The 25,459-nt window shown below is 33.0% G+C and overlaps 1 protein-coding gene across 1 annotated transcript in view; it reads left to right on the top strand.

The window, feature by feature from the left end:
* Positions 1-25,459, top strand: part of LOC122517529 (alpha-mannosidase 2) — a 79,376-nt gene that overhangs the window by 47,548 nt on the left and 6,369 nt on the right. The window contains 3 exon segments of the mRNA XM_043635970.1: positions 1,898-1,990; positions 13,272-13,444; positions 15,933-16,066. Of these exon segments, the coding sequence (XP_043491905.1) occupies positions 1,898-1,990; positions 13,272-13,444; positions 15,933-16,066 (400 nt within the window).

Genomic DNA, 25,459 nt, shown 5'->3' with positions numbered 1-25,459 from the left:
GGTGGGGGGTGGAGTGGGGTGGGTTGAGGTAGTGGAAATAAAGGACGAGCTCATGGAAGAAATTTTGATGGGCCGAACAAAATCGTGGAAAAGACAAAAAGTTTGGCGGAGTGAAAGCGGGCAGACGGTGATTTCGTCCCGGAGCATCGAGGGAACGAGGGGGAAATTCCTTCCTTAGGGGTTGGGTTGGGTTGAGTTCGGGAGGGGGAGACGGTCAAGCTCGGGGATTATTCGATGATATCTCTCGTTGAGAAAAGAAAAAAAAAGACGAGTAGGAGGGGATGAAAAAGAAAGACGGAATTGAGAGGAATCCTGATTTTGGTACCACCCTCGTTCTTTTTCCGTTTCCCGAGGGAAGCGTTAAACCGCATCGAATCGCATAAACGACGATCTAAAGCCTATGCTTTATTTTCTTTTTTTCTTTCTTTATTTTCTTCTTTCTCTTTCTCTTTCTTTTTCAGACTCTCAATTTGTCTTTTCTGAGGATTTTAACGTAAATCGAGAAACGTAATAATTTTGAAGTTATACTTCTTTTAGCGCGTTGGGGAAAATGTAATGGGGAGTGATTTTGTTCCGAGCGTCTGGAAAAACGACACCATGAAGTTTGTCGGTATTTACGACGCGCGGCAAAGCGATTTCAAGTATACGGCATGAAGTTATCTTCTTTTCTTCTTCCCCCCTTTTTTTCTCAAGCGGGTCACTCATCCAAATACTAATCGTACGCAGCGCCGCTTTACTTAAATGATCGAGCGGGAACTAATACTACCACCGTACCATGGCATATATTATGATATTTATTATTCTTTCTAATATATATAATATATCGATCGATTGAAAATATGTTTCTTTCTTTTTTTTTAAATAATAATAATAATAATAAATTTTTCTTTTTTGTTAAGTTATTTTTTAAAGTTATTTTTGAGGTTATTGAGGTTATGTTCGTTTTGGTACGGCAAAGAAGTATAACTTCTTACGTGCGTACATAAGTACACACACCAGTTTTTTTATTCTTTCTTATACATATATAATAATAATTATTTTATTTTTTAAGTTTTTTTTTTTCTTTGAAGTTCTTTTTTGATGTTATTTTTGAGGTTATTGAGGTTATGTTCGTTTTGGTACGGCAAAGAAGTATAACTTTTACGTGCGTACATAAGTACACACACCAATTTTCTTTTTTCTTTTCTTTTTTGGCTGACGTAAAGTGAATTTTACCGTTAAATGCCATCGAGAAAATTTCGACTACGTTATACGTCCAACGAAATAAAGAGAGAGAGAGAGAGAGAGAGAGAGAGAGAGAGTGAGTGAGTGAGTGAGTGATAAAAAGAAGGAGGATACGATCCGGGGAATAAACTTCTAAGTAAATTAATTACCAACGTTAATTGTCTAGTTTACATTCATTGCTTAATTCGTTCAAGAGTTTGTGGAAATCCAGTGACACGTTTTAATGAGTTTAACGAACTCTTGCCCCTACCCACTCTCTATCTCTCTCTCTCTCTCTCTTTCTGTTTCCGTTCATCTTTCCAACTTAAATGATCCTTTTTTTTTTTTCGAAAACAAGCTTGTCCAACAAAAATAGGAAGAAGTTCGTGAGATCTTAAAAATTCATTTCGAATTTCGTCATTGGATCCAATCTATAAAAGAAAATGTCATTTGTAAAACTTGGAAATTGACTTTTCTAAATTGGGAAAAATCGTTGGAAAAGAAAAACCCACAAAAATAGATTATTGTCCCTGCTATGCGTGCGTACGTGCGTACGTGCGCGTGTGTTCGAGAACAAAATTCGATACATATAAAAAGAAAAATTAAATCATTTTTTACGAAGAGAGTACAAATTGTTTTTATTACAATGTAATAACGTAGGTGTGTAATACGATTTTTCTTCGTCTTTTTTCAGCCATCTTGGATGCGAAGTAGAGAATATTGGGACGATAGTTTCGAGGCACGTTACGCTGAACTTAGGAAGGATCCCACAAGACCACCTTTGAAGGTAAAGACATATATCTAACAATTATGACACAGAAAATCAGATATACGAGTAATTTAATCAAACTAAATTAATTAGTTTTCTTTGAAAGGAAAGTAATTCGTTTTAAAGGAAAAGAAAATAACAAATTCAAATCTTTGTTTCTACTTTAAAATTACGGTCCCACGGATACACCTTATCGTGGCCTCGTGCCAAAGCCGGTGGATAATTACGCGTGGAGAACGAATGCACCGCATCCGTATAGGGTAATCGCGTGGAAAATACGGAATGTGTAAAATCTGGGATTCACCCTGTTTTCCGAAAGAACAGCTCGGCTGCTAGCTGCTAGCAAACGCATCCTTATTTATCTCTCCCTCTCTTTGAGATCAAACCGGGTGTAAATAGACGACTTATTCAAATTCCTTTTTCTTTTTGTACAAATTCTACACGGGATGGTAACAAAATAAGAAAAATAAAATTGAACGAACAGTTTTGTCCATTAATAAGAATATATATATAATTCAATTATTATAATTGTTTATCACGTCGAAAAATAAAATGATTAATAAATGTATCATAGAAAAATTGGAACAAGGTAAAAAAGAAATGGGAATGTTACGTTTTCATCTTGTTGAACATTTCGTTCATTTAAAATATAGAACGATAGGTAGGAGTGAATTATCGATAAATTGTTAGAAATACTAATATTCTATAGGATCAATTTAATTTATAGTTACAAACTATATATCAATCTTGTCCTCGTAACGAAGAATTTTCCGAACATCCCGTATATCCTCCGGAAACAGGAAGTTCCTGTGGTTAAAGTATATCCGACTACAAACGTTTAGTCGAGTTCTCGAAACCACTCGAGTAGCGTACCAATCGATTTACTCGTGGCTTACAATTCTAAAGGATTTGGTCACTTGGTCGTTTATATACTTCCCTCTTTTCCTAACCCTTATTCTCATCCTTAGGAAAAACTTTCACCTTTAGGAAAACAGTTATATGCTTTTTCCATGTTTTTGAAGTTATACTTCTTTTGGCGCGTTGGGGAAAATGTACTGGCGAGTGATTTTGTTCCGAGCGTCTGGAAAAACGACACCATGAAGTTTGTCAGCATTTACGACGCGCGAAGTTGTCTTCTTTTCTTCTTCCCCCTTCTTTTCTCAAGCGGGTCACCCATCCAAATACTAATCGTACTCAGCGCTGCTTTACTTAAATGATCGAAGCGAGAACTAATGCTGTAACCGCGCCATGGCTGTTGACGCGTGAAGTAATTCGATATATCTCTCTTATATTTAGTGTGGACTGATATCTATATTTTAATATTTTCTTTTTCTTTTTTTATTCTTTCTTATATATATATGTAAATACATAGTACTTTTTGAATCATCCCGCGCACTTGCGTAGCGTGGGTAAAAAAGGTAGATTGTTACATTACTTAATAACTTGAAGTTAATTAGAAATGGATAGATCATGATGACGAAGCAGTGACATGTTGATTATCATAGTTACGAATTAAATTGTTAAAAATTTGTAATTAGAGAAGGGGCATTGTGAATAATTGACATTTAATGTCGTTTCTCTTTTTACAGGTGAGTTAAATAAATAATGTAAATATTTGTAAAATAGTCATTTTCACAGTAAATTAAATTCCTCTTTTTACAGGAGAAACTCAGATTTGTGATTATTCAACCCTGATTCTAATAATTATTGATAACAAACCTTATTTTTTTTTAAGTTAGTTTTTTGAAGTTATTTTTGAGGTTATTGAGGTTATGTTCGTTTTGGTACGACAAAGAAGTATAACTTCTTACGTGCGTACATAAATACACACACCAATTTTTTATTCTTTCTTATATATATATTATTTTTTTCTTTTTAAGTTATTTTTTTCTTTAAAGTTTTGTTTTGAAGTTATTTTTGAGATTATTGAGGTTATATTCGTTTTGGTACGGCAAAGAAGTATAACTTCTTACGTGCGTACATAAATACACACATCAGTTTTTTATTCACTTCCTTGACTTTCTTTTCTTTTTTTTTACTCGTTCTTCTCTCTTTCTCATTCTTCAACTTCTCCTTCTACTTCTACTCGTACTTCTCCTGCTTCGTTTGCAGGATCGGTGCAAACAGAGTTTGACAAGTTCAACAATACCGGCTCATCAGGCTATTGTCGTCGAAATACAATGGTGGGTGGTAGCCCTTTCGAAAATGCTCGCGACAATGGCGCGCGTGTCCACGATTTTCGAACGGAATGCATCCCCGATTCACCTTCCATTTAAATCCCTCTTTCTCTCTCCCTGTCTCTTTTCTTCTCGTTTATACCATCTCTTCTGTCGAAAACCACGTACCCTCGTGCACGGAATGCGTTAACGCGCGTCGGACGAAATTGCACTTATCAGCTGCCACCAATGTCCGACAGTTCGTGCCAGCTGACACCCCGCTACCACCACCATGACGTAAAACTATCGAACTTTTTTTCCTTTCATTGATATTCTTAGAAAACGATTTTATCTGAATAAAAGATTTGATACGAAATCATCCTTACAAAAGGAGGAAAACATGCTTGACTATTGTGTTATATTATGTTCATTAATTTATGTTATCTTTAAGTTGAGATATTTAACTGACAATGAGTTGATTCGAATCCACCTGGTGGTCATTTAATTCTATACTACGAATTGTATAATTGTTTTTCTTTATGGGATATTTGTATGAAATTTATTCATGATTATATAGTTATAAAAAGAAAAGAAAACAAGATATTTTATTTCTTTATTTGTTTGCGGATTAAAATGACTCTTATGTTCATTAATTTATGTTATCTTTAAGTTGAGATATTTAACTGACAATGAGTTGATTCGAATCCACCTGGTGGTCATTTAATTCTATACTACGAATTGTATAGTTGTTTTTTTTTATGAGATATTTGTATGAAATTTTTTCATAATTATATAGTTATAAAACTGAAAGAAAACAAGATATTTTATTTCTTTATTTGTTTGCAAATTAAAATGACTCTTATGTTCATTAATTTAAGTTATCTTTAAGTTGAGATATTTAACTGACAATGAGTTGATTCGAATCCACCTGGTGGTCATTTAATTCTATACTACGAATTATATAATTGTTTTTTTTTATGAAATATTTGTATGAAATTTATTCATGATTATATAGTTATAAAAGAAAAGAAAACGAGATATTTATTTCTTTATTTGTTTGCGGATTGAAATGACTCTTATGTTCATTAATTTATGTTATCTTTAAGTTGAAATATTTAACTGATAATGAGTTGATTCGAATCCACCTGGTGGTCATTTAATTCTATACTACGAATTGTATAATTTTTTTTCTTTATGGGATATTTGTATGAAATTTATTCATGATTATATAGTAATAAAAAGAATAGAAAACAAGATATTTTATTTCTTTATTTGTTTGCGGATTAAAATGACTCTTATGTTTATTAATTTACGTTATCTTTAAGTTGAGATATTTAACTGACAATGAGTTGATTCAAATCCATCTGGTGATCATTTAATTCTATACTACGAATTGTATAATTGTTTTTTTTTATGGGATATTTGTATGAAATTTATTCGTGATATATAGTTATAAAAAGAATAGAAAACAAGATATTTTATTTCTTTATTTGTTTGCGGATTAAAATGACTCTTATGTTCATAATTTATGTTATCTTTAAGTTGAGATATTTAACTGACAATGAGTTGATTCGAATCCACCTGGTGATCATTTAATTCTATACTACGAATTGTATAATTGTTTTTCTTTATGGGATATTTGTATGAATTTATTCATGATTATATAGTTATAAAACAAAAAAGAAAACGAGATATTTTATTTCTTTATTTGTTTGCGGATTAAAATGACTCTTATGTTCATTAATTTATGTTATCTTTAAGTTGAGATATTTAACTGACAATGAGTTGATTCGAATCCACCTGGTGGTCATTTAATTCTATACTACGAATTGTATAATTGTTTTTCTTTACGGGATATTTGTATGAAATTTATTCATGATTATATAGTTATAAAATGAAAAGAAAACAAGATATTTTATTTCTTTATTTGTTTGCGGATTAAAATGACTCTTATGTTCATTAATTTATGTTATCTTTAAGTTGAGAAATTTAACTGACAATGAGTTGATTCGAATCCACCTGGTGGTCATTTAATTCTATACTACGAATTGTATAATTGTTTTTCTTTATGGGATATTTGTATGAAATTTATTCATGATTATATAGTTATAAAATGAAAAGAAAACAAGATATTTATTTCTTTACTTGTTTGCGGATTAAAATGACTCTTATGTTCATTAATTTATGTTATCTTTAAGTTGAGATATTTAACTGACAATGAGTTGATTCGAATCCATCTGGTGGTCCATTTAATTCTATACTACGAATTGTATAATTGTTTTTCTTTATGGGATATTTGTATGAAATTTATTCGTGATTATATAATTATAAAACAGAAAAGAAAACGAGATATTTTATTTCTTTATTTGTTTGCGGATTAAATGACTCTTATGTTCATTAATTTAAGTTATCTTTATGTTGAGATATTTAACTGACAATGAGTTGATTCGAATCCACCTGGTGGTCCATTTAATTCTATACTACGAATTGTATAATTGTTTTTTTTTATGGGATATTTGTATGAAATTTATTCATGATTATATAGTTATAAAACAGTAAAGAAAACGAGATATTTTATTTCTTTATTTGTTTGCGGATTGAAATGACTCTTATGTTCATTAATTTATGTTATCTTTCAGTTGAGATATTTAACTGACAATGAGTTGATTCGAATCCACCTGGTGGTCATTTAAATCTATACTACGAATTGTATAATTGTTTTTCTTTATGGGATATTTGTATGAAATTTATTCATGATTATATAGTTATAAAAAAGAAAAGAAAACGAGATATTTTATTTCTTTATTTGTTTGCGGATTAAAATGACTCTTATGTTCATTAATTTATGTTATCTTTAAGTTGAGATATTTAACTGACAATGAGTTGATTCGAATCCACCTGGTGGTCATTTAATTCTATACTACGAATTGTATAATTGTTTTTTTTTATGGGATATTTGTATGAAATTTATTCATGATTATATAGTTATAAAACAGAAAAGAAAACGAGATATTTTATTTCTTTATTTGTTTGCGGATTGAAATGACTCTTATGTTCATTAATTTACGTTATCTTTAAGTTGAGATATTTAACTGACAATGAGTTGATTCGAATCCACCTGGTGGTCATTTAAATCTATACTGCGAATTGTATAATTGTTTTCTTTATGGGATATTTGTATGAAATTTATTCATGATTATATAGTTATAAAAAGAAAAGAAAACAAGATATTTTATTTCTTTATTTGTTTGCGGATTAAAATGACTCTTATGTTCATTAATTTATGTTATCTTTAAGTTGAGATATTTAACTGACAATGAATTAATTCGAATCCACCTGGTGGTCATTTAATTCAATACTACGAATTGTATAATTGTTTTTCTTTATGGGATATTTGTATGAAATTTATTCATGATTATATAGTTATAAAAAGAAAAGAAAACAAGATATTTTATTTCTTTATTTGTTTGCGGATTGAAATGACTCTTATGTTTATTAATTTACGTTATCTTTAAGTTGAGATATTTAACTGACAATGAGTTGATTCAAATCCACCTGGTGATCATTTAATTCTATACTACGAATTGTATAATTGTTTTTTTTTATGGGATATTTGTATGAAATTTATTCGTGATTATATAGTTATAAAAAGAATAGAAAACAAGATATTTTATTTCTTTATTTGTTTGCGGATTAAAATGACTCTTATGTTCATTAATTTATGTTATCTTTAAGTTGAGATATTTAACTGACAATGAGTTGATTCGAATCCACCTGGTGGTCATTTAATTCTATACTACGAATTGTATAATTGTTTTTCTTTATGGGATATTTGTATGAAATTTATTCATGATTATATAGTTATAAAACAGAAAAGAAAACGAGATATTTTATTTCTTTATTTGTTTGCGGATTGAAATGACTCTTATGTTCATTAATTTATGTTATCTTTAAGTTGAGATATTTAACTGACAATGAGTTGATTCGAATCCACCTGGTGGTCATTTAATTCTATACTACGAATTATATAATTGTTTTTCTTTATGGGATATTTGTATGAAATTTATTCGTGATTATATAGTTATAAAAAGAAAAGAAAACAAGATATTTTATTTCTTTATTTGTTTGCGGATTAAAATGACTCACCTCGTATATATATAAAATAAAATAAACTATTCCGGTAAACGTGATTTTCTATCCCACATAATACCATAGTAAGCATTCATAATCGTACTACGTCCATATTTCTTCTGATCTTCCATTCTAATTAGGAAACTCGTAATTCTGATAATAACGATTCGAACACTGATACCATGATGGGAAGCAAAATTGCGTTTCTCCTCCGATATTAACCCGATTTATACGAACAAGTTATATCCGCCGAAGATAATTATGGAAACGTATCTTACAAATGTGTATTATAAATTAGATTATCTATCAGCCATAAGATGATTTGCCATTTTTTACTCCGTGTATTATACAATATTTTCCAACGAAAAAAAAAGAAAAAAAAAAGAGAAGAATAATTATGATAAAATTATACCGGAAAAAAAAGTTAAACAAGGTTTTATAAAGATATCAATTTATTTATAGTAGATAAAATGAAAAGAAATATGTAACGCGTGTTTAAATACACGAACGTTACGCGTTTGATTATCCCTGTATCGGTATGTATGCATCCAGATAATGCATATATAAAAATACATACATAAAAATACATACACACACATATATACGTAGAAATAACGTGTATTCCGTTATTCCTCGTTGAAAAACCACGAGGGTGAACAAACGACGTTGGAAATGTTTATCTCCGTACACAATCCATTACACCGATGCGCGTCGGCGGTTAGTTATTTTTCTTTTTCATTCTCTCCCCCCCTTCCCCCTTCCCCACCCGCCCCGCCCCGCCCCCGTCCACCATGTAGAAAAACAAACCTTTTCTACCACCCTTCTTCCGTACTTTCTCTCCTCTTTCCACGTTTTAAACCAATGTAATGTACACGGACACACGATAAATATTCCAACACACACACACACACACAGTCCTCCCTGGTAGGCTCCCGTTAAATTTCATGACTTCGTTGACCCGAACGAACAATAGCGATGGGCGGTGGCAGTGGTGGTGGTGGTGGAGGGGGTAGGGGGTTGGATGCTTTCTCTAAATTATCCCTAACCCTCCCTCCCTCCTGCCACCCTTCTCTTTCTCGCTTGGATTTTTTTTTTTATATAAACCAAATATCTACGGAAACGTTTTAATAATCGCCTTTTTTATCGCCAACGAATGAGATAATCGATGAAACGATTGTTATCGCTATTCTGTCGCTTAATGGGGTCCTGTCTATGTGTGTATCGGAACCGGGAGGAGGAGGAGGAGTGTAGAGAAAAATAAAAAGATTAACTAGCTAGAAGATATAACACGTTAAAGGAAATTTCTGTAAAAGCAATTTATGGGGCCACCCTGTATATTAAATCCTTCAACGTCCAAATCATAGATAACATCATCTTGTTAAAGAAGATTGAAGAATATTGTTATGTTTACGATGCCAAGAGACGCGTATATAAGCCGAAGAGAAACTTCGTATGTAATAAGAAAGAAAAAAAAAACCATTCTTATTCTCTTTTATCCTATAACATTTTACTATGGGGGTGGGAGAGATGGGGGAAAAAGACGTTATACGTATTACGATATAATATATCTGCATTTACTTTAACGTTATATCTACTTAATTATGTTGTCCAATAATATCGTCTATCCGTTGAAGCGAAAGAATATGAAAAATATCGGATTCAAGCTTATTTCGAGTATTCTCGAATTTTCATATTCCCAGAGAAAAAGAAGCTCTCTCTCATATGTTTCGAAATAAATAAATAAATAAATAAATAATATCAGCCCTGCCCCACCCCCAACACAAGTTTCAAGTCTCTATCTCAATTTGAACATCTACATTTTCTCTAATTTTTTACGATTATATTTGAACAAATTACGAATTCCAATAGAAAATAATTGTCGTTAGTTAACTTGTTAAATTATATTACGTTGTAACGTTAAATTATCGCTTAAAAGAGAATCTCTCTCTTGTAAACGAGGGTCTTTGAGTGGCTTGTTTTTCGAAATTCCGATATCAGGGTTTGTGTTATTACACGCGGTTTCCATAACGGTTAAGGTCGATAATAGTGATTCCGTCGAATAGCAGGAAAGTTACGGTAAACGCGATGAGAAAGCAACGAGCCGAAAGAGAATAAGAGATAGACCGAGGTTACAGAGACGAGAGAGAATGAGAGAAAGAGAGAGAATCTCTTCTATGTTTAGGAAGGTTAGAGGAAAGATAGCCGAGGGCAAAGAGCTGGCTGGGGGTGTATTAAAGGGCCACTACGACCCTACACGCGGCTGGCTCATGCATACCAATAAGTTCAACGCGTATAAACTTCACCCTCTCTCTCTCTTTCTTTCTCTCTCTCACTCTCTCTATCCTTTCATACATAGTCTATATTCCACGCTAGGTGTCTTCCTTTACGTATCCTAAACCTGAATTATTAAGCATGTCAAGACACGGGCGTTTACTAATAAACGTATTGATAATATATACGCTTGTAATGAAACTGTCCTTACCTTGACGATAATTTTCATTCGATTTTATCGATCATTTATTTCACATCAATTATATATTCACATTATTATACTTTTTATTGAAGTTATACTTCTTTTGGCGCGTTGGGGAAATGGTAATGGGGAGTGATTTTGTTCCGAGCGTCTGGAAAAACGACACCATGAAGTTTGTTAGTATTTACGAAGTTGTCTTTTCTTCTTCTTCCCCTTTTTTTCTCAAGCGGGTCACCCATCCAAGTACTAATCGTACGCAGCGCTGCTTTACTTAAATGATCGAAGCAAGAACTAATGCTGTAACCGCGCCATGACTGTTGACGCGTGAAGTTATTCGATATATCTCTCTTATATTTAGTGTGGACTGATATCTATATTTTGATATTTTCTTTTTCTTCTTTTTATTCTTTCTTTTATATATATATATATATATATAATAATTATTATATATATATATATATATAATAATAATTATTATATTTTTCTTTTAAGTTATTTTTTTCTTGAAGTTATTTTTGAGATTATTGAGGTTATGTTCGTTTTGGTACGGCAAAGAAGTATAACTTCTTAAATACACACACCAGTTTTATATACTATAATACAGTATATTATATATTTATTTGATATTTATAAAAGACACATGAAATTTTTGTCCTAATACTTAGAGGATTTATTACGTGAGAGCGTATCATATACCATAACTACAGTTTGAATGTTAAACTCCTCTCGGAAGTCTGAATTTCATATAGATGTATACACGTAGTATCATAAATGCGAGTACATAGATAGAGAAATACAGAACGCACAAGCGCATGTCCGTATGATACACAATGCGGATTCGTTCGTAAACTATGCGCGGCTTAGCGTGCTGCAGCTTCCACGTTGATTATGAGCGAATGGATATCGGTTTACTGAAATCCTTTGCAACCGAGGGTTCTCATGCCTAACGATATTGTCAATCGGTCGACATATTTCGCGAGATTAAACAGATGAGAATACTCCGATGAAATATCTAACAGACATTTCTTTTTTTCAAATGTCTAATATTACAACATTTAACAAATTTTCTTATTTTAAATGAAAAGGAAAATTCGCACACACACACTACAATTTTTCCTGAAAGAAATATAACTTTATTCGATTAGGTACTACTGTCAGTTTTTGCCGATAATCTTTTTTGCCATCGTTCATAGGCAAATACTGAATTCAATATGATTTGTCTATCGATAAAATTCGCAATCACACTTATGTTAGTTGCCAATCCAATATTATATATATACACGTTTCTATTGAATTTCATTTAATTAGAATTTCTTATACCTATTGTCAAATACAATTTTCTATGTTATCTATCATATTATGTAGAATAGAGAAAATATTCTACGACTATGGCTAGGGGAAAAAAGCTAGCTTTTGTTTAACGAGAATTTCATTTCCCGAAAATGAGAGAAAGACATAAAAATGGAGACTGGTATATTCGAAGTGAACGGCTGAAAATAGAAGAGGAGAGTAAGGGAGGAGGAAACGGGGTGGGGCGGGGGCGGGGGAGGGGTGATTGAGGGGGTTTGGTGTTGAGTTTCGTACGAAATGGCCATTCAATTTGTCCGCACGGTGAACGTGGAATCGAATTAAGCCGAACGAATTCGATCAACGGCTGCCAATTCGAAATCTCCGCGAAAATTTCGAACTGGTCGCGACGCCACTTGCTTTCTCTCTTTTCTCTCTCTCTTCGTCCCCTTTTTCGCGTCCATTGCTGTCAAAGTTAGAGAAAAGGATAGAAGAGGGGAGAAATCTGGACGGCAGTTAATGATTGATTATATTTCATGCTAACTTTTCAAAGCTCCCTTTTCAATACTAGGTAGGAAAAAAACAAGGAAATGAAAAATACAAATACGTTCGAGTTATGAATTTGGAGATTAGAAAAATTGATTAGCTTATTTTCATCTTCTTTTTATATATTTTACATTCGAATTTGTAACATTATGATTTATATATATATTTTATAGGAATCAATTTGAAAATAAATTTTAATCGAATATTATAATTGATTGTACACATTGCAGCAAAGAATGTGTATACATATAATAATAATAATAATGTTTTATCATTGTAAGAATTAAATATAATTGAGAATCACTGTAACCTGTAAACTGGTAACAAACCAACGCAAAAGACCCTGATTAACGAGAATCGTTCCAAAGCTTGGGATTAGAACGCTGATATTGAACGTTTGTAAATAATCCTTGTGTTGCTCGCTGCCGCCGATAGCTCGACGAAAACACAACGGATTAAAACGAGAATCGCATTAATCATATTCGCCGAATGTACGCCACGTAGCTTTTGCGATTGTCCAGCCCGTTCCCCGTTAACGTTTTGTTTTTTATATTAGATATAGAGGATTAAACGAAATCGTTAGGATATGGATTAGGGAAGAATACCATTGCCCGTTATATTAATTATTTTCAAAAACACGCGAAATGTAGAGAATTTCATTAAAAAAGAAAAATATCAAATATTTGTGTTTATATTTCTCTTCCAGGTGATTCTGGTACCACACAGTCACACCGATCCAGGATGGTTGAAGACATTCGAGCAATATTTCCACAGCTCTACCAGAAGTATTTTAAACAACATGGTATCAAAGTTACAGCAATGGCCAAACATGACGTTTATCTGGAGCGAAGTGTCCTTTTTATCGCTCTGGTGGGACAGGTAAGAGATATGATGGCCCTTTAGAAATTCTAATCACGAATAATATGACGTTTCAAATCGATTCACGGTAATCAATTTCAACGTCGATACAATCACAAGAAAAAGAAAAACAAAATAAAGAAAGAGAGAAAGAGAAAGAGAAAGAGAAAGGCTTACAGTAGAAAACAGATCTTCTCGGGCAGGCTCTCCGAAGCTTTCAAACTCTCTTAACACACTTCGAAGGTATCCCCGAAAATGGCCCAGACATCCTGACGCTAAAAGCTCTTGCTTTCAACTCCCTCTATGTATCTACCTACATGAAACTATATACACATACACACACACACACACATATATAGTATAAAGAGATAAAGTGAGAATGCGAGTGTGAGTGTGAGTATGATTGTGAGCGTGAGAGAGACTTCACCAAGAAATCATCCTGTATGCGTAAACATGATTACGCTGTTAGAGAGCTTCTCCGATAATCCGACGTCGTCTCGGTTAAATGCTCAAGGCTCTGAACTAGCACTGATAAGGCAACCACCATGTCCTTAACCGGATTCTCAAGGATATCAACTAGCATCATCATCATCATCATCATCATCATCATCAGCAGCATTAGTAGTTCACCAACGTAACCAAACACTAACCCAGTTGGTCTAACAGTATCATATGGTAGCAAATACAAATGGTGACAATGGTGACGAAGATATGTTATAGGGAAAGTGGGACACCTTTAGGGATTGTGAACTTTTCCTAGGCATTGACCACAATACCAAGCGGTTTTTGGTATTTTTTTCCATGACATAATATCATATATAAAGGAATTATAGATCAGTATAGGTATACCATTTATAAGAGTGGTAAATTTAAAGAGATAACAATGGTATATCTTACGAGGCATCTCGTAAGTGCGTATTTTATGTAGACAGTCTGGATGGTAGGACAGTAAGCAAAGCGTAATACCTTGGAGAAGTAGGATTGTCGTAAAACCTTGGCCATTAAAAGAAAGATATATATAATACGGTTAATGGGGAGAGAGAGGAGAAGGGGGACTTCTCGAATTGCTGTTTAAGATCGTTGAACGTAGAACGTAAGGAATAATGCTTTTTCTTTTTTGTTTTTTTTTTTTTTGAAGTTATACTTCTTTTGGCGCGTTTTTTGAAGTTATTTTTGAGATTATTGAGGTTATGTTCGTTTTGGTACGGCAAAGAAGTATAACTTCTTACGTGCGTACATAAGTACACACACCAGTTATTATAATTATTTTTTTTTAAGTCCTTTTTTTCTTTGAAGTTATTTTTTGAAGTTATTTTTTCAAGTTATTTTTGAGGTTATTGAGGTTATGTTCGTTTTGGTACGGCAAAGAAGTATAACTTCTTACGTGCGTACATAAGTGCACACACCAGTTTTTTTGAAATTATACTTCTTTTTTTATTCTTTCTTATATATATATATATATATAATAATTATTATTTCTTTTTAAGTTAAATTTTTTCTTTGAAGTTTTTTTTCGAAGTTATTTTTGAGGTTATTGAGGTTATGTTCGTTTTGGTACGGCAAAGAAGTATAACTTCTTACGTGCGTACATAATTTTTTTTTTTAATGACTAACAGGAAAAAATAGATGCGTAGATATAGAGTAAGAATAAAAAATGAGAGAATAGGGGAGAGAGTGAGAGAGAGAGAGAAAGAAATTACCGGATGAAAACAAAGAAATAGTAGAAGCATAAAAGAGAACGATCGGAAAGTGGTGGAGAACGTTCGCTCTTTCTCCCCCTTTTTTTCTTCCCCCTTTTATACTTTTTTTTTCTCTTTCTCTTTTTTCTCTTCTCTTTTCTTTTCCTGTGTGAATTGCCTCTTACCGAGAGTACAGCTGATGTCGTCGTTCTCGGTTGCGATAGGGAAGGGAGAATATCCTGGAACACGAAAGAGATCCCTCGGGTTAGTTGTAACCGTCTGACCTTAGCGCGCTCGTATTGGAGACCATCGAGGATGAACGTGTAAAACAGAAGAGGAAGAGAGAGAGAGAGAGAGAGAAGGGAATTCTACGTGAAATAGCCTACAGTATTTTATAACATACTGTGTATTATATATAGGATCTTTCACCTAACTCGACCACCTAAAATATATATATATCTAAAATATATCTAAAAAATATATATCTAATTAATATTTATCTAATAATATATATATCTAAAAATATCTAAAATATATATATATTTTAATATAATAATAAATAAAATATATATTTTATATATATATATATATTTCAAAATAATAATAAATAAAATATATATTTTATATATATGTATATATATTTTAATATAATAATAAATAAAATATATATTTTAATATAATAATAAATAAAATATATATGTATTTTATATATATCTTTTTCTATATTTCTAAATTTGGAACTTTGACTGTGTTAATTGATTAGATTGCGTTATTATATTACGAATATATGTCTATTATTTTTGTTTTTTCCCTTTTTATCCCAAACGTAGTGCTCACCCCACGAAGAAAGCGGTCATAAAGAGATTGGTCAAAGATGGACGACTAGAAATGACTACGGGAGGCTGGGTGATGACGGATGAGGCAACATCTCACATCTTTGCTATGTTGGATCAATTGATCGAAGGTAAGTCCTAAATAAATATCCAAATATTCATTTATAACAATAAATGTTCTTATTTTTCTAATTACAAAACAAAAATATATAAAAATAAATATAATAAAATATAGAAAATAATTAATTAGGGATAATATAAAATGAGAAAAAAGAAGAAAATATATTTCATCTTATTTCAATATTCTTATCGATAAAAAAAAAAAAATTAGAATTTAATTAACAATAATATCGAATCGAGAGACGGACGAGATAAGTGGAAGTGGCGTGGAAGTGGAAGAAAGGAAGGGAAAATAAATCTTGATAATCCGTAGAAGAAAAAAAAAGGAAAAAAAGAAAAATTAGTAGCCGAGCTCGTTTGATACTCCAAGGAAAGAAGAAAGATATTTTTTCAACGGCGATAAAATCCTTCGTCCTCGGAAACGCTATGTCGTTAAGTCGATCCCAGTTTCCTTTTCTCTCGGCATTGTTCTCGGAGATGCCGCAATCGTAGTACTTTAAGGATGAGAAAACGAGAGAGAAAGATGGAGAGAGGTGGCCAGGGAACAGGGGGAGCAAGGGGAGAGGGTTGGGAAGGGATGAAAGAGGGAAAGAAAAGATGAAGAGTGGTATGTGTCCTCCTTATTACTCTTTTTCGACGCCCTTTTCGCGATGGAAGCGAGAAAAATCTTTCCTCCTTTTCATTCTTTCATTCTTTCTTTACTTTCTTACTTTCTTTATTTCTTTCTTTTTCCACTGTTGATGTCCTTCTCCACCACCACTCGAAACTTCCTTCCGAACATTGGAGATCCTTATTGCTTCCGTGCTTTCCCTCGTCGTAAAGGAGAATGCTTAGCACGAGCTAACAGGAAAAGAAAAAGGAAAAGAAAAAATATAATACGAAAAATGTGCTCCTTTGCGAATTTTCTGCCGTAAAATGAAAAGAAACCTCCTACTCCTTCTTCTTCTTCTTCTTCTTCTTTTTACCCCCATCGAAGAAAATGCGATTTCTTTTTTTAATTGAATTGAAACGAAACGAAACGAAACTTAAGAAATATTGGATTACAAAATAATGTATATTTTAGTTTAAAAGTACGGAATATAAGATTTACTTACCGTTTTATCGATAAATTCATCGTTTAAACTGAATCATTGTTCTCTGTTTAAGTTCTTTTGTATGTTGTTCATATAACTTTCCTTATATGGTACATATGCATAATTAAAAATAATAAAAGTCACGTAGAGTCAACGTGCCAGTTTGAAGGTGAATTTCGAGGAAGACGGTACGTAAATTATATTCTCCGAGTTTTGTGGACAACAATACACAAATACACATTTTCTTCGTTTAATTAACAATCATTTAAGATATTATCTAACATTCTAATATACTCTATTAATATTTATGATTCTCTAAGCATATAAGGTAAAAGCCCCCTCGGTTGGCCAGGCCCCCTCTATTGGCCACTTTATGCCACAACAGTGATTATAAATTATATGCTGATGTGCACATGGTGACAGTTTTTAAAAAAAAAAATTCTAATTTTAAAATATCATTGAAAGTAATTCGGATTATTTTAAAAATATATTTAAAAACGAAAAAAAATGAAGTTGTGCAAGACTTCTGTTTTTGGATGGTTTCTTGTTAAGTAAGGTAAGGATACTGTGATTTTTATTAACCTATATTTCATTTTTGACAATAGCAACCAAAATATTTTTTTTTCTGCAATTAACATAGGTTAAAATTATTATAGAAATTGAAAATTAAGTGATTTTTAATTATTCTCCATTAAAAATATGGTGGCCAAGCATGGAGACAGTATTATTGCCTCTGTTTTTATCATTAGCCAACTTATGGCTATTCGCTTTGAGGTTATATATATTTGTACATAAAGTATTCAACTAGTTTTTTTAATACTAATGAGTAATTCATTTCTTTGTACACGAGTTTTGAATTATTCAATTTTGATTTATTTAATAAATTAGTTATTAATTAATTATTTATTTGAAATAGGAAACATGGCCAAATGAGGGGACATGCGTGGCCAAAAGAGGGAGAAAGTTGGCTAAAATAGGGACATTGCAAATCTATGTTTGTTTTAATTTATTATTAAAATATTTATGAATAATTTGTCTTTTCTTTATTTTTATTCAAAGCTGAAAGCTCAAGCTTACAGGTTAAACCATTAGTTTAGATGTAAGTTATTTTATTGAATGAATATAATTTTTCTAAAAAAGAAAACGGCTTAACTGGCCAACCGAGGGGGCTTTTACCTTAATGTATATTTTAGTTTAAAAGTACGGAATATAAGATTTACTTACCGTTTTATCGATAAATTCATCGTTTAAACTGAATCATTGTCCTCTGTTAAAGTTCTTTTGTATGTGTTCATATAACTTTCCTTATATGGTACATATGCATAATTAAAATAATAAAAGACACGTAGAGTCAACGTGCCAGTTTGAAGGTGAATTTCGAGGAAGACGGTACGTAAATTATATTCTCCGAGTTTTGTGGACAACAATACACAAATACACATTTTCTTCGTTTAATTAACAATCATTTAAGATATTATCTAACACTCTAATATACCCTATTAATATTTATGATTCTCTAAGCATATATACATGTCAGTGTATGTGTTCGTCTGTGTGTAAATTCGTGTACCGCCTCGTGAAGATTAGAACACTAATCTCATCCTCGATTACAAGGGATACATCTAGGAAATCATTGACCCTTTGGGACCTGTAACCCGTAGTCCGATCAAAATCCTTGGAATATTATTTTATGAATACTAAATTATTCCTTTGAACGATAAACCAATGGTAATGAGATATGACACTGGAATAAATATTGCATTAAAAAAAAAAATGAATACGTTATATTTAATATAATATAAATAATAATATTAATAATATAATATAATAATAATTAATATAATAATAAATAATAAAATTAATATAATAATAATTAACATATATAATAATTATTATTGAAACAAAACAATATTCGTGGATGCATTTTATTTGAGAATAGGTCGTTTTTCTACAGTAGTACAAACCGTTTATGGGCAGACACAGTGACAAAAACACGACACCCCTAAGTCGGATCTAGAATATTCTCGTAAAGACTTCTCTCTCTCTCTTTCTCTTTTAAAACCATTCTCATTGCCATAATACCCGATTCGAGTTAGCGTGAAGCGAGAATATCAGAAGTTCTACAAAGTCTTGTCTCGTGTATAAATGTATACGTATACGTGTGTTTGTTAGTGTTGGTTAGTGCGATCGAGCTCTGGTGGAAAGGACCTCTTCTATCCGTGTCATTTGCATCGAAATGGCAAACGACGGTTCTTGGCGTCAGACATGGTGCCAACGTTATGCAAAATTTCCTCTGCCTATTTTCGCAAATTCAAATGTGCCAATTTCCGTCGTGTATCGTATCATATTATACCTCTCTCTATCTCTCTCTATCTATCTATCTATTTATCTATCTATCTTTCTATCTATCTGTCTGTGTATTTTTTTCTTTTCGATAACACATTAAAGCTCGTAATAGTTTTGTCAACGATGCAAATTGTATATACAATTAATACAATCCAATACTAATATTATCAAATGTAAATAATTTTCTCAGCACTAGGATATTTTGGATTAGATTATTCTTTAATTCAAGTCCCCCACCTAACTTTTGGTTTCAGAATGAAATGAATAACATTCGAAACGTTTTATATATTAATGAATATTTCGTTGTTTAAATTGAAAGTAATATTCGCGGTGATTGTAAAATACGACGGACAGAAAATAGCAGAAGTAGAATAAAATCGTAGTTAAACTACGATAACACTGATGTTCCGTTTTAGTTTTCGCATCGGTGAGCTCAACAAATAAGCGAAATAACGATCTTCATTATTTCGGTTGCTGAAACAAAAAAAGGGAAAGAGAGAGAGATAGAGAGAGAAAACGTGTCTCGTATGAAAGAGGGTGTGAAAATAGAAAGACGAGGGTTGGTGGAAACGTAGGGGTTGCGAAAAATCGTTGCGTAATCTAGTCAACGTCAGTAACGAAGGAAAAGAGGGGTGATTACGTGGTTGGAAAAAAACGTGTGCCGTTTTACGAGAGAACCTGAAAACGATGAACGCACGGCTGGAGGATCACAAGAACCGAGAAATAGGCTAACAGGCAAATCCTGCTACACACGAGAGACAATAATTGTTTTATCCTCTTGCGTGTCATTGTATCTCTCACTAAATGTATATATTACGGTAAAGCACGAAAACCCGATTATTAATGCGCACATTATCTACAAAAGTGTCTAAACAATCTACAAAAAGTGTCTAAATCAGGAGAGAAATATGAAAATATATTTATAACATTTAAGGTCAATTAAAGAAAAGAAAAGAAAATAGAGACGGAAATATAGGTTCTTCGAAATGAATAAGAAGAAAAGAGGAAAGTTCGGAATACTCGAATTTCTTTTTGTTCTCTTCGTTTTTTTTTCTTTTCTTTTCTTTTCTTTTCTTTTCTTCCTTTCTTAGTAGAAAACGATAGGAGAAAGCTGACTCCAAATAGAGTGGCGGCTACTTTGACCAAATTTAATTAAGCTTTGGACTACTGCACGGATCAAACCATCCCACTTCTTCTTTCGTTTCCTTTTCCTATTCTTTTTCTTTTCCTTTATTCCTTTCTATCAAAACCAGGGAATATTTTTTGCGAAGAACGAGCCAACGGAGGCTAAGTTTTTCTGCGTTCTGCATTTTTTAAATACAATTTTCTTTGTTGAACCAATGGAACATAAATGAAAGAACTGTCTCTCTCTCTCTCTTCATCTCTTTTCCTTATTCTCTTTCTTATTCTCGAACGTGACCTTCGTCTTTTTAATTCAAACGAGCGAACCACTGAAGTCAAATTAAAAGAATCCTTCTCGTTAGAATACTTGGAGAAAAGAAAAAACGAATAACTGTGACTATTTTTACAAAAAAAATGGAAAAAACTCGAGGAAAATTCGAATAATTTATTTTAAGAGGATTCAACGATTGTTCAAAACGTTATTCAGATCCGACTTTGCGATGAAACATAATCGATTTGTTCTTGATCATCTGTAAATCAATCATTTCTTCCCATAACTTTAATTCCTTTATCATATCCCGTTCATTTAAAAAAAAAAAATAGTGTTAACATAAAATAAAAAAAAGAGAGAAAGAAACAGATAGAAAAATATATAATAGAATAGATAATAAATTATTAGCTAATATTGAGCAAACAAAACGTCAAAAGGAAAAAAAGTGAAGGAGATCTAACAGCAGCAGCAGCAGGGGCAGCAAGCTACAATTTTTCTCATTACGTTTCTCGTTCCATTTAACGAACTTTCAAGGAGAAGAGATAAGAAAAAGAAGAGAACGTCGTTTTTCGGTCCACTGCATAGAGAAAGAAGAGATCTTTCCTTTCCCCCCCCCCTTTTAACTTGGAACTAAAACGAATCGTTTATTATTTCTCGGCTGATTAGATATCGAACAGACACGATCGTAGAAAATTGTTGAGGAGACGAAGAAAGAAAAAAAATACAACGAAAAAAGAAAGAAAGCAAGCAAGCAAGAGAAAAACAATGAATCGTGTATCAGGTTTTTTTCTTTTTTTTCAAAGTGAAACTTCTCACGGAAATACTCGTACTCATAATAATAATATTAGGTGTACAAATAAGTTTCCGCCGTTTTAATGTAGATAGCGCGGCGCGGAGTTTCCGTTAACTTTCGCAGATGATATCCTGCTTAAAAATTAGTTTGGACGATTAAGAACAACATAACCTATTAATATTATTGATTTCATATTGGTAAAATATAATTTTTTTTAGTTGAAAATGTCCAAATTTGAGCCAAATAAGCGTCATTTGCGGGAAATATTAGTTTACTTCTTTAATATAAAGAAATCTGCTGCTGATGCGCATCGATTGCTCGTAGAAGCATATGGTGAGACTGCTTTGAGTGAGAGAACGTGTCGTGAGTGGTTTCAAAAGTTTAAAAACCGTGATTTCGACGTAGAAGACAAAGATCGCAGTGGAAGGCCAAAAATTTACGAAGATGCAGAATTGGAGGAAATATTGGAGGAAGATTCATCTCAAACACAAAAAGAACTTGCTGTAACATTAGAAGTCACTCAGCAAGCAGTCTCACATCGTTTAAAATCATTAGGAATGATTAATAAACAAGGAAATTGGGTTCCGTACGAATTAAAGCCGAGAGATATTGAACGCCGATTATGCTTAAGTGAAATACTGCTTGCTAGACATAGAAAAAGGGTTTTTTACATCGTATCATCACTGGTGACGAGAAATGGATACATTATGATAATCCAAAAAGAAGAAAATCATGGGGATTACCAAGCCATGCGTCAACATCAACAGCAAAACCGAATATTCACGGAAAAAAACTCATGCTGTGTATTTGGTGGGATCAGCTGGGTGTAGTGTATTATGAGTTGCTTAATCCGAGCGAAACAATCACCGGAGCCCTCTATCGAACACAATTAATGAGATTGAGCCGAGCTCTGAAGGAAAAACGCCCTCAATACTATTCTAGACACGAAAAAATTATTCTCCTGCATGACAATGCTCGTCCACATGTAGCGGCTCCCGTGAAAAAGTATTTGGAAACACTTCATTGGGAAGTGTTACCCCACCCGCCGTATTCACCAGACATTGCACCGTCCGATTATCACCTATTTCGGTCCATGGCACATGCTCTGTCGGAGCAGCGGTTCAAATCATATGAAGATACCAAAAATTGGGTTGATTCGTGGATAGCCTCAAAAGACAAGGAGTTCTTCCGACGTGGGATCCGAATGTTGCCTGAGAGATGGGAAAAAGTCATTGCAAGTGATGGACAGTATTTTAAATAACTTTAAAATTACCATTCTTCTAGAATAAATACTTAATTTTTAATAAAAAACGGTGGAAACTTATTTGTACACCTAATAATAATAATATGATCAGACCATGTCAACGTTATCGAATCATTGAGAGGAAATTCGAACGGTAGGGGAAGGGAAGAAGTCGGCTACCGGTAAACGGGTTGGGCATAATTTACGAGCACGGACGCAAACGCATCTCATTCCGATCGCACCTGTTCGATAGGTGGAAGGGTAATTTATTAGCTTGCGCACAATCCCAATTCGACGTAAGGACAATAGACCGTGCAGACTGATAATAGCATATGCAATCATCGAGAGAAGACAGGCTGCACCGGCGCCATATTGTCGGTCACAAGATGGCAGCTGGTTGGTCGTTCATTAAATATTCATTAAGTCATAGATACGAATCTAATGCAATTAACTTTAACATTTATCATCTACCCTACGATGACGAATCAAATTTTCACGAACAAAATCAAATTATGAACAATTTGAAAATGAAATTTGATCGGATAGATATATATTAACGCGTTGACGACTGCCATGGGGCCCACCGGTGACCTCGTCATAAATAATACATAAAACGCAATATTATACAACGTCGTTTATCGTTTGTAAACAACACTTCAACTAAATATGCATCCCATAATGGAAAATTCGTGTAGACGTGTCAGACGAATCGTGTGAAAAGCTCCCGGCAGTCAACGCGTTAAAAAAACCCCCCAAAAACAATAACAATTTACGTGACGATTATTAACAATGACGTAGATTTTAGATCGAATTATTTATCAACGCATGAAAATGGTCACTTTTCGTTTCAGAAATCGAGATAATAGTGTGCAGCTAAAGCTTCCTAGAATTATTGCGGATTGCACGAAAGTGCAGTGGCTTTTCGGTAACGAGAGAAAGAGAAAGAGAGAGAGAGAGAGAGAGAGAACGTTAGCAGAGAAACAGGAGTGGTTAACAGAAGGAGCACGAGACTAGAACTCTGCTAGTGCGATAACTTCGTTAATGCACACATGTCGTGTCTAATGAGTTATAATCAGTCGAGCACCGGCTGAGTGTAGTTTAATGGTTTGTTCGCTCGCATTAGGCCCTACTATCACCCTTTTACTCTCTCTCACTCTCTCTCTCTCTCTCTAACGAATGGGAAATGGGTGTGTAGGATGTTACATTGTGTGTGTGGATTTTCGAATTTTTTCGATAGAAAAAAATCGAGAGAAAGAATACGTGACCAGAAACTACAATATGTACTCTACATATATATATATCTGACTCTCGTTATATTTAATAACTAAGTCCACTTTTATGAACGAACTTCACTTACTAGGACTACTATAAACGATTGATTTTTTTTTTTTTTTCTTTTTGGACAAAGTTGCACGAAGCATCTCGTAGATCTATCGAATATACTGCTTCCATCTTTATTACTATTAGGTAACCGTTTCCTTTTTTTTTTAAATAATTGAGGTAAAAATAAATGACACAAAAATCTCGTTAACTTTCCCCAACCGTTTTCATCTTCTTTCTTTTTTTCTTTCTTTCTCGTTTACACCCTCTCCCTCTTCTACTATATTCTCTCTCTCTCTCTCTCTCTCTCACACCCTCCTTCGAGATTATAGCCTCAAGGCCGACCTAATTTCGCAACAAACAATCTCAATCTGACAGAAGTTCCTGATACTCGTTACATCTCTCGCCACATGTTTGCTTTGTCCAAGCTTGATAATTTAACGGGACGCACTAATTAGATCTCCAGGTATTCTGATATTACGAAGGAGAGAGAGAGAGAGAGAGAGAGAAATAGAGATAGGAAGGAAGGAAGGGAATGAGGGAGACAAAGAGAAAGACATCATTTTCCCATAAATTGTCTTGCAAATTCTGAAGTGTAAATTTTAGGCTATGACATGATCACGTTGTTAGACTATTAAATAACAGATGCCGTGAAACTAAATAAGAGATATAAACTCTACTAAATAAGCTTCTTCATTTTAACCAACAAAACAGGTTGTTCTCGAACAATAAATCTTCTTTTTCTGTCATTTTCATAAATGCCTACTCGTGTTTACATCATTTTCTATTCGACGTGGTTACAAATGGTTCCATTTTAAAAACGAATCACATATTATGTAGCAAAAGTTAATTTATCGAAAATAAATTATTCTATACTCTATTATTTATATAATATGATATAATACGTTCCTTTATATCACATTCGTGATAACGTATTACCTTAATAAAAGAGACGACGAGAGAGAGAGGGGTAGGGAAGGGAAGGTTGTCAAGGACTCTTAGTAGATAGGAAAGGACAGGAGGTGGGTTGAGAAAGGTGGCTTAACATGTGCCACGGCAAATGACGCATCCACGCGACCTGGGAGAGCTTCTCTGCAGCCTATATTAAGCTGTAATCTTAGAGAATATGATAGACGACATAACGTCACTCCTTAGTAACGGTACTGTGCCTAAGTTTACTCACCCCCTTTCCCTTGTATCAGCTTTTACCCTACCTATATGACATATTTCGGCATT

The sequence above is a fragment of the Polistes fuscatus genome, unplaced genomic scaffold (genome assembly GCF_010416935.1).
Source record: "Polistes fuscatus isolate 324 unplaced genomic scaffold, CU_Pfus_HIC Scaffold20, whole genome shotgun sequence".
Taxonomy (NCBI): domain Eukaryota; kingdom Metazoa; phylum Arthropoda; class Insecta; order Hymenoptera; family Vespidae; genus Polistes; species Polistes fuscatus.
Note: the sequence above shows the minus strand (reverse complement) of the source record. Positions and strands in the feature narration are given on the sequence as shown.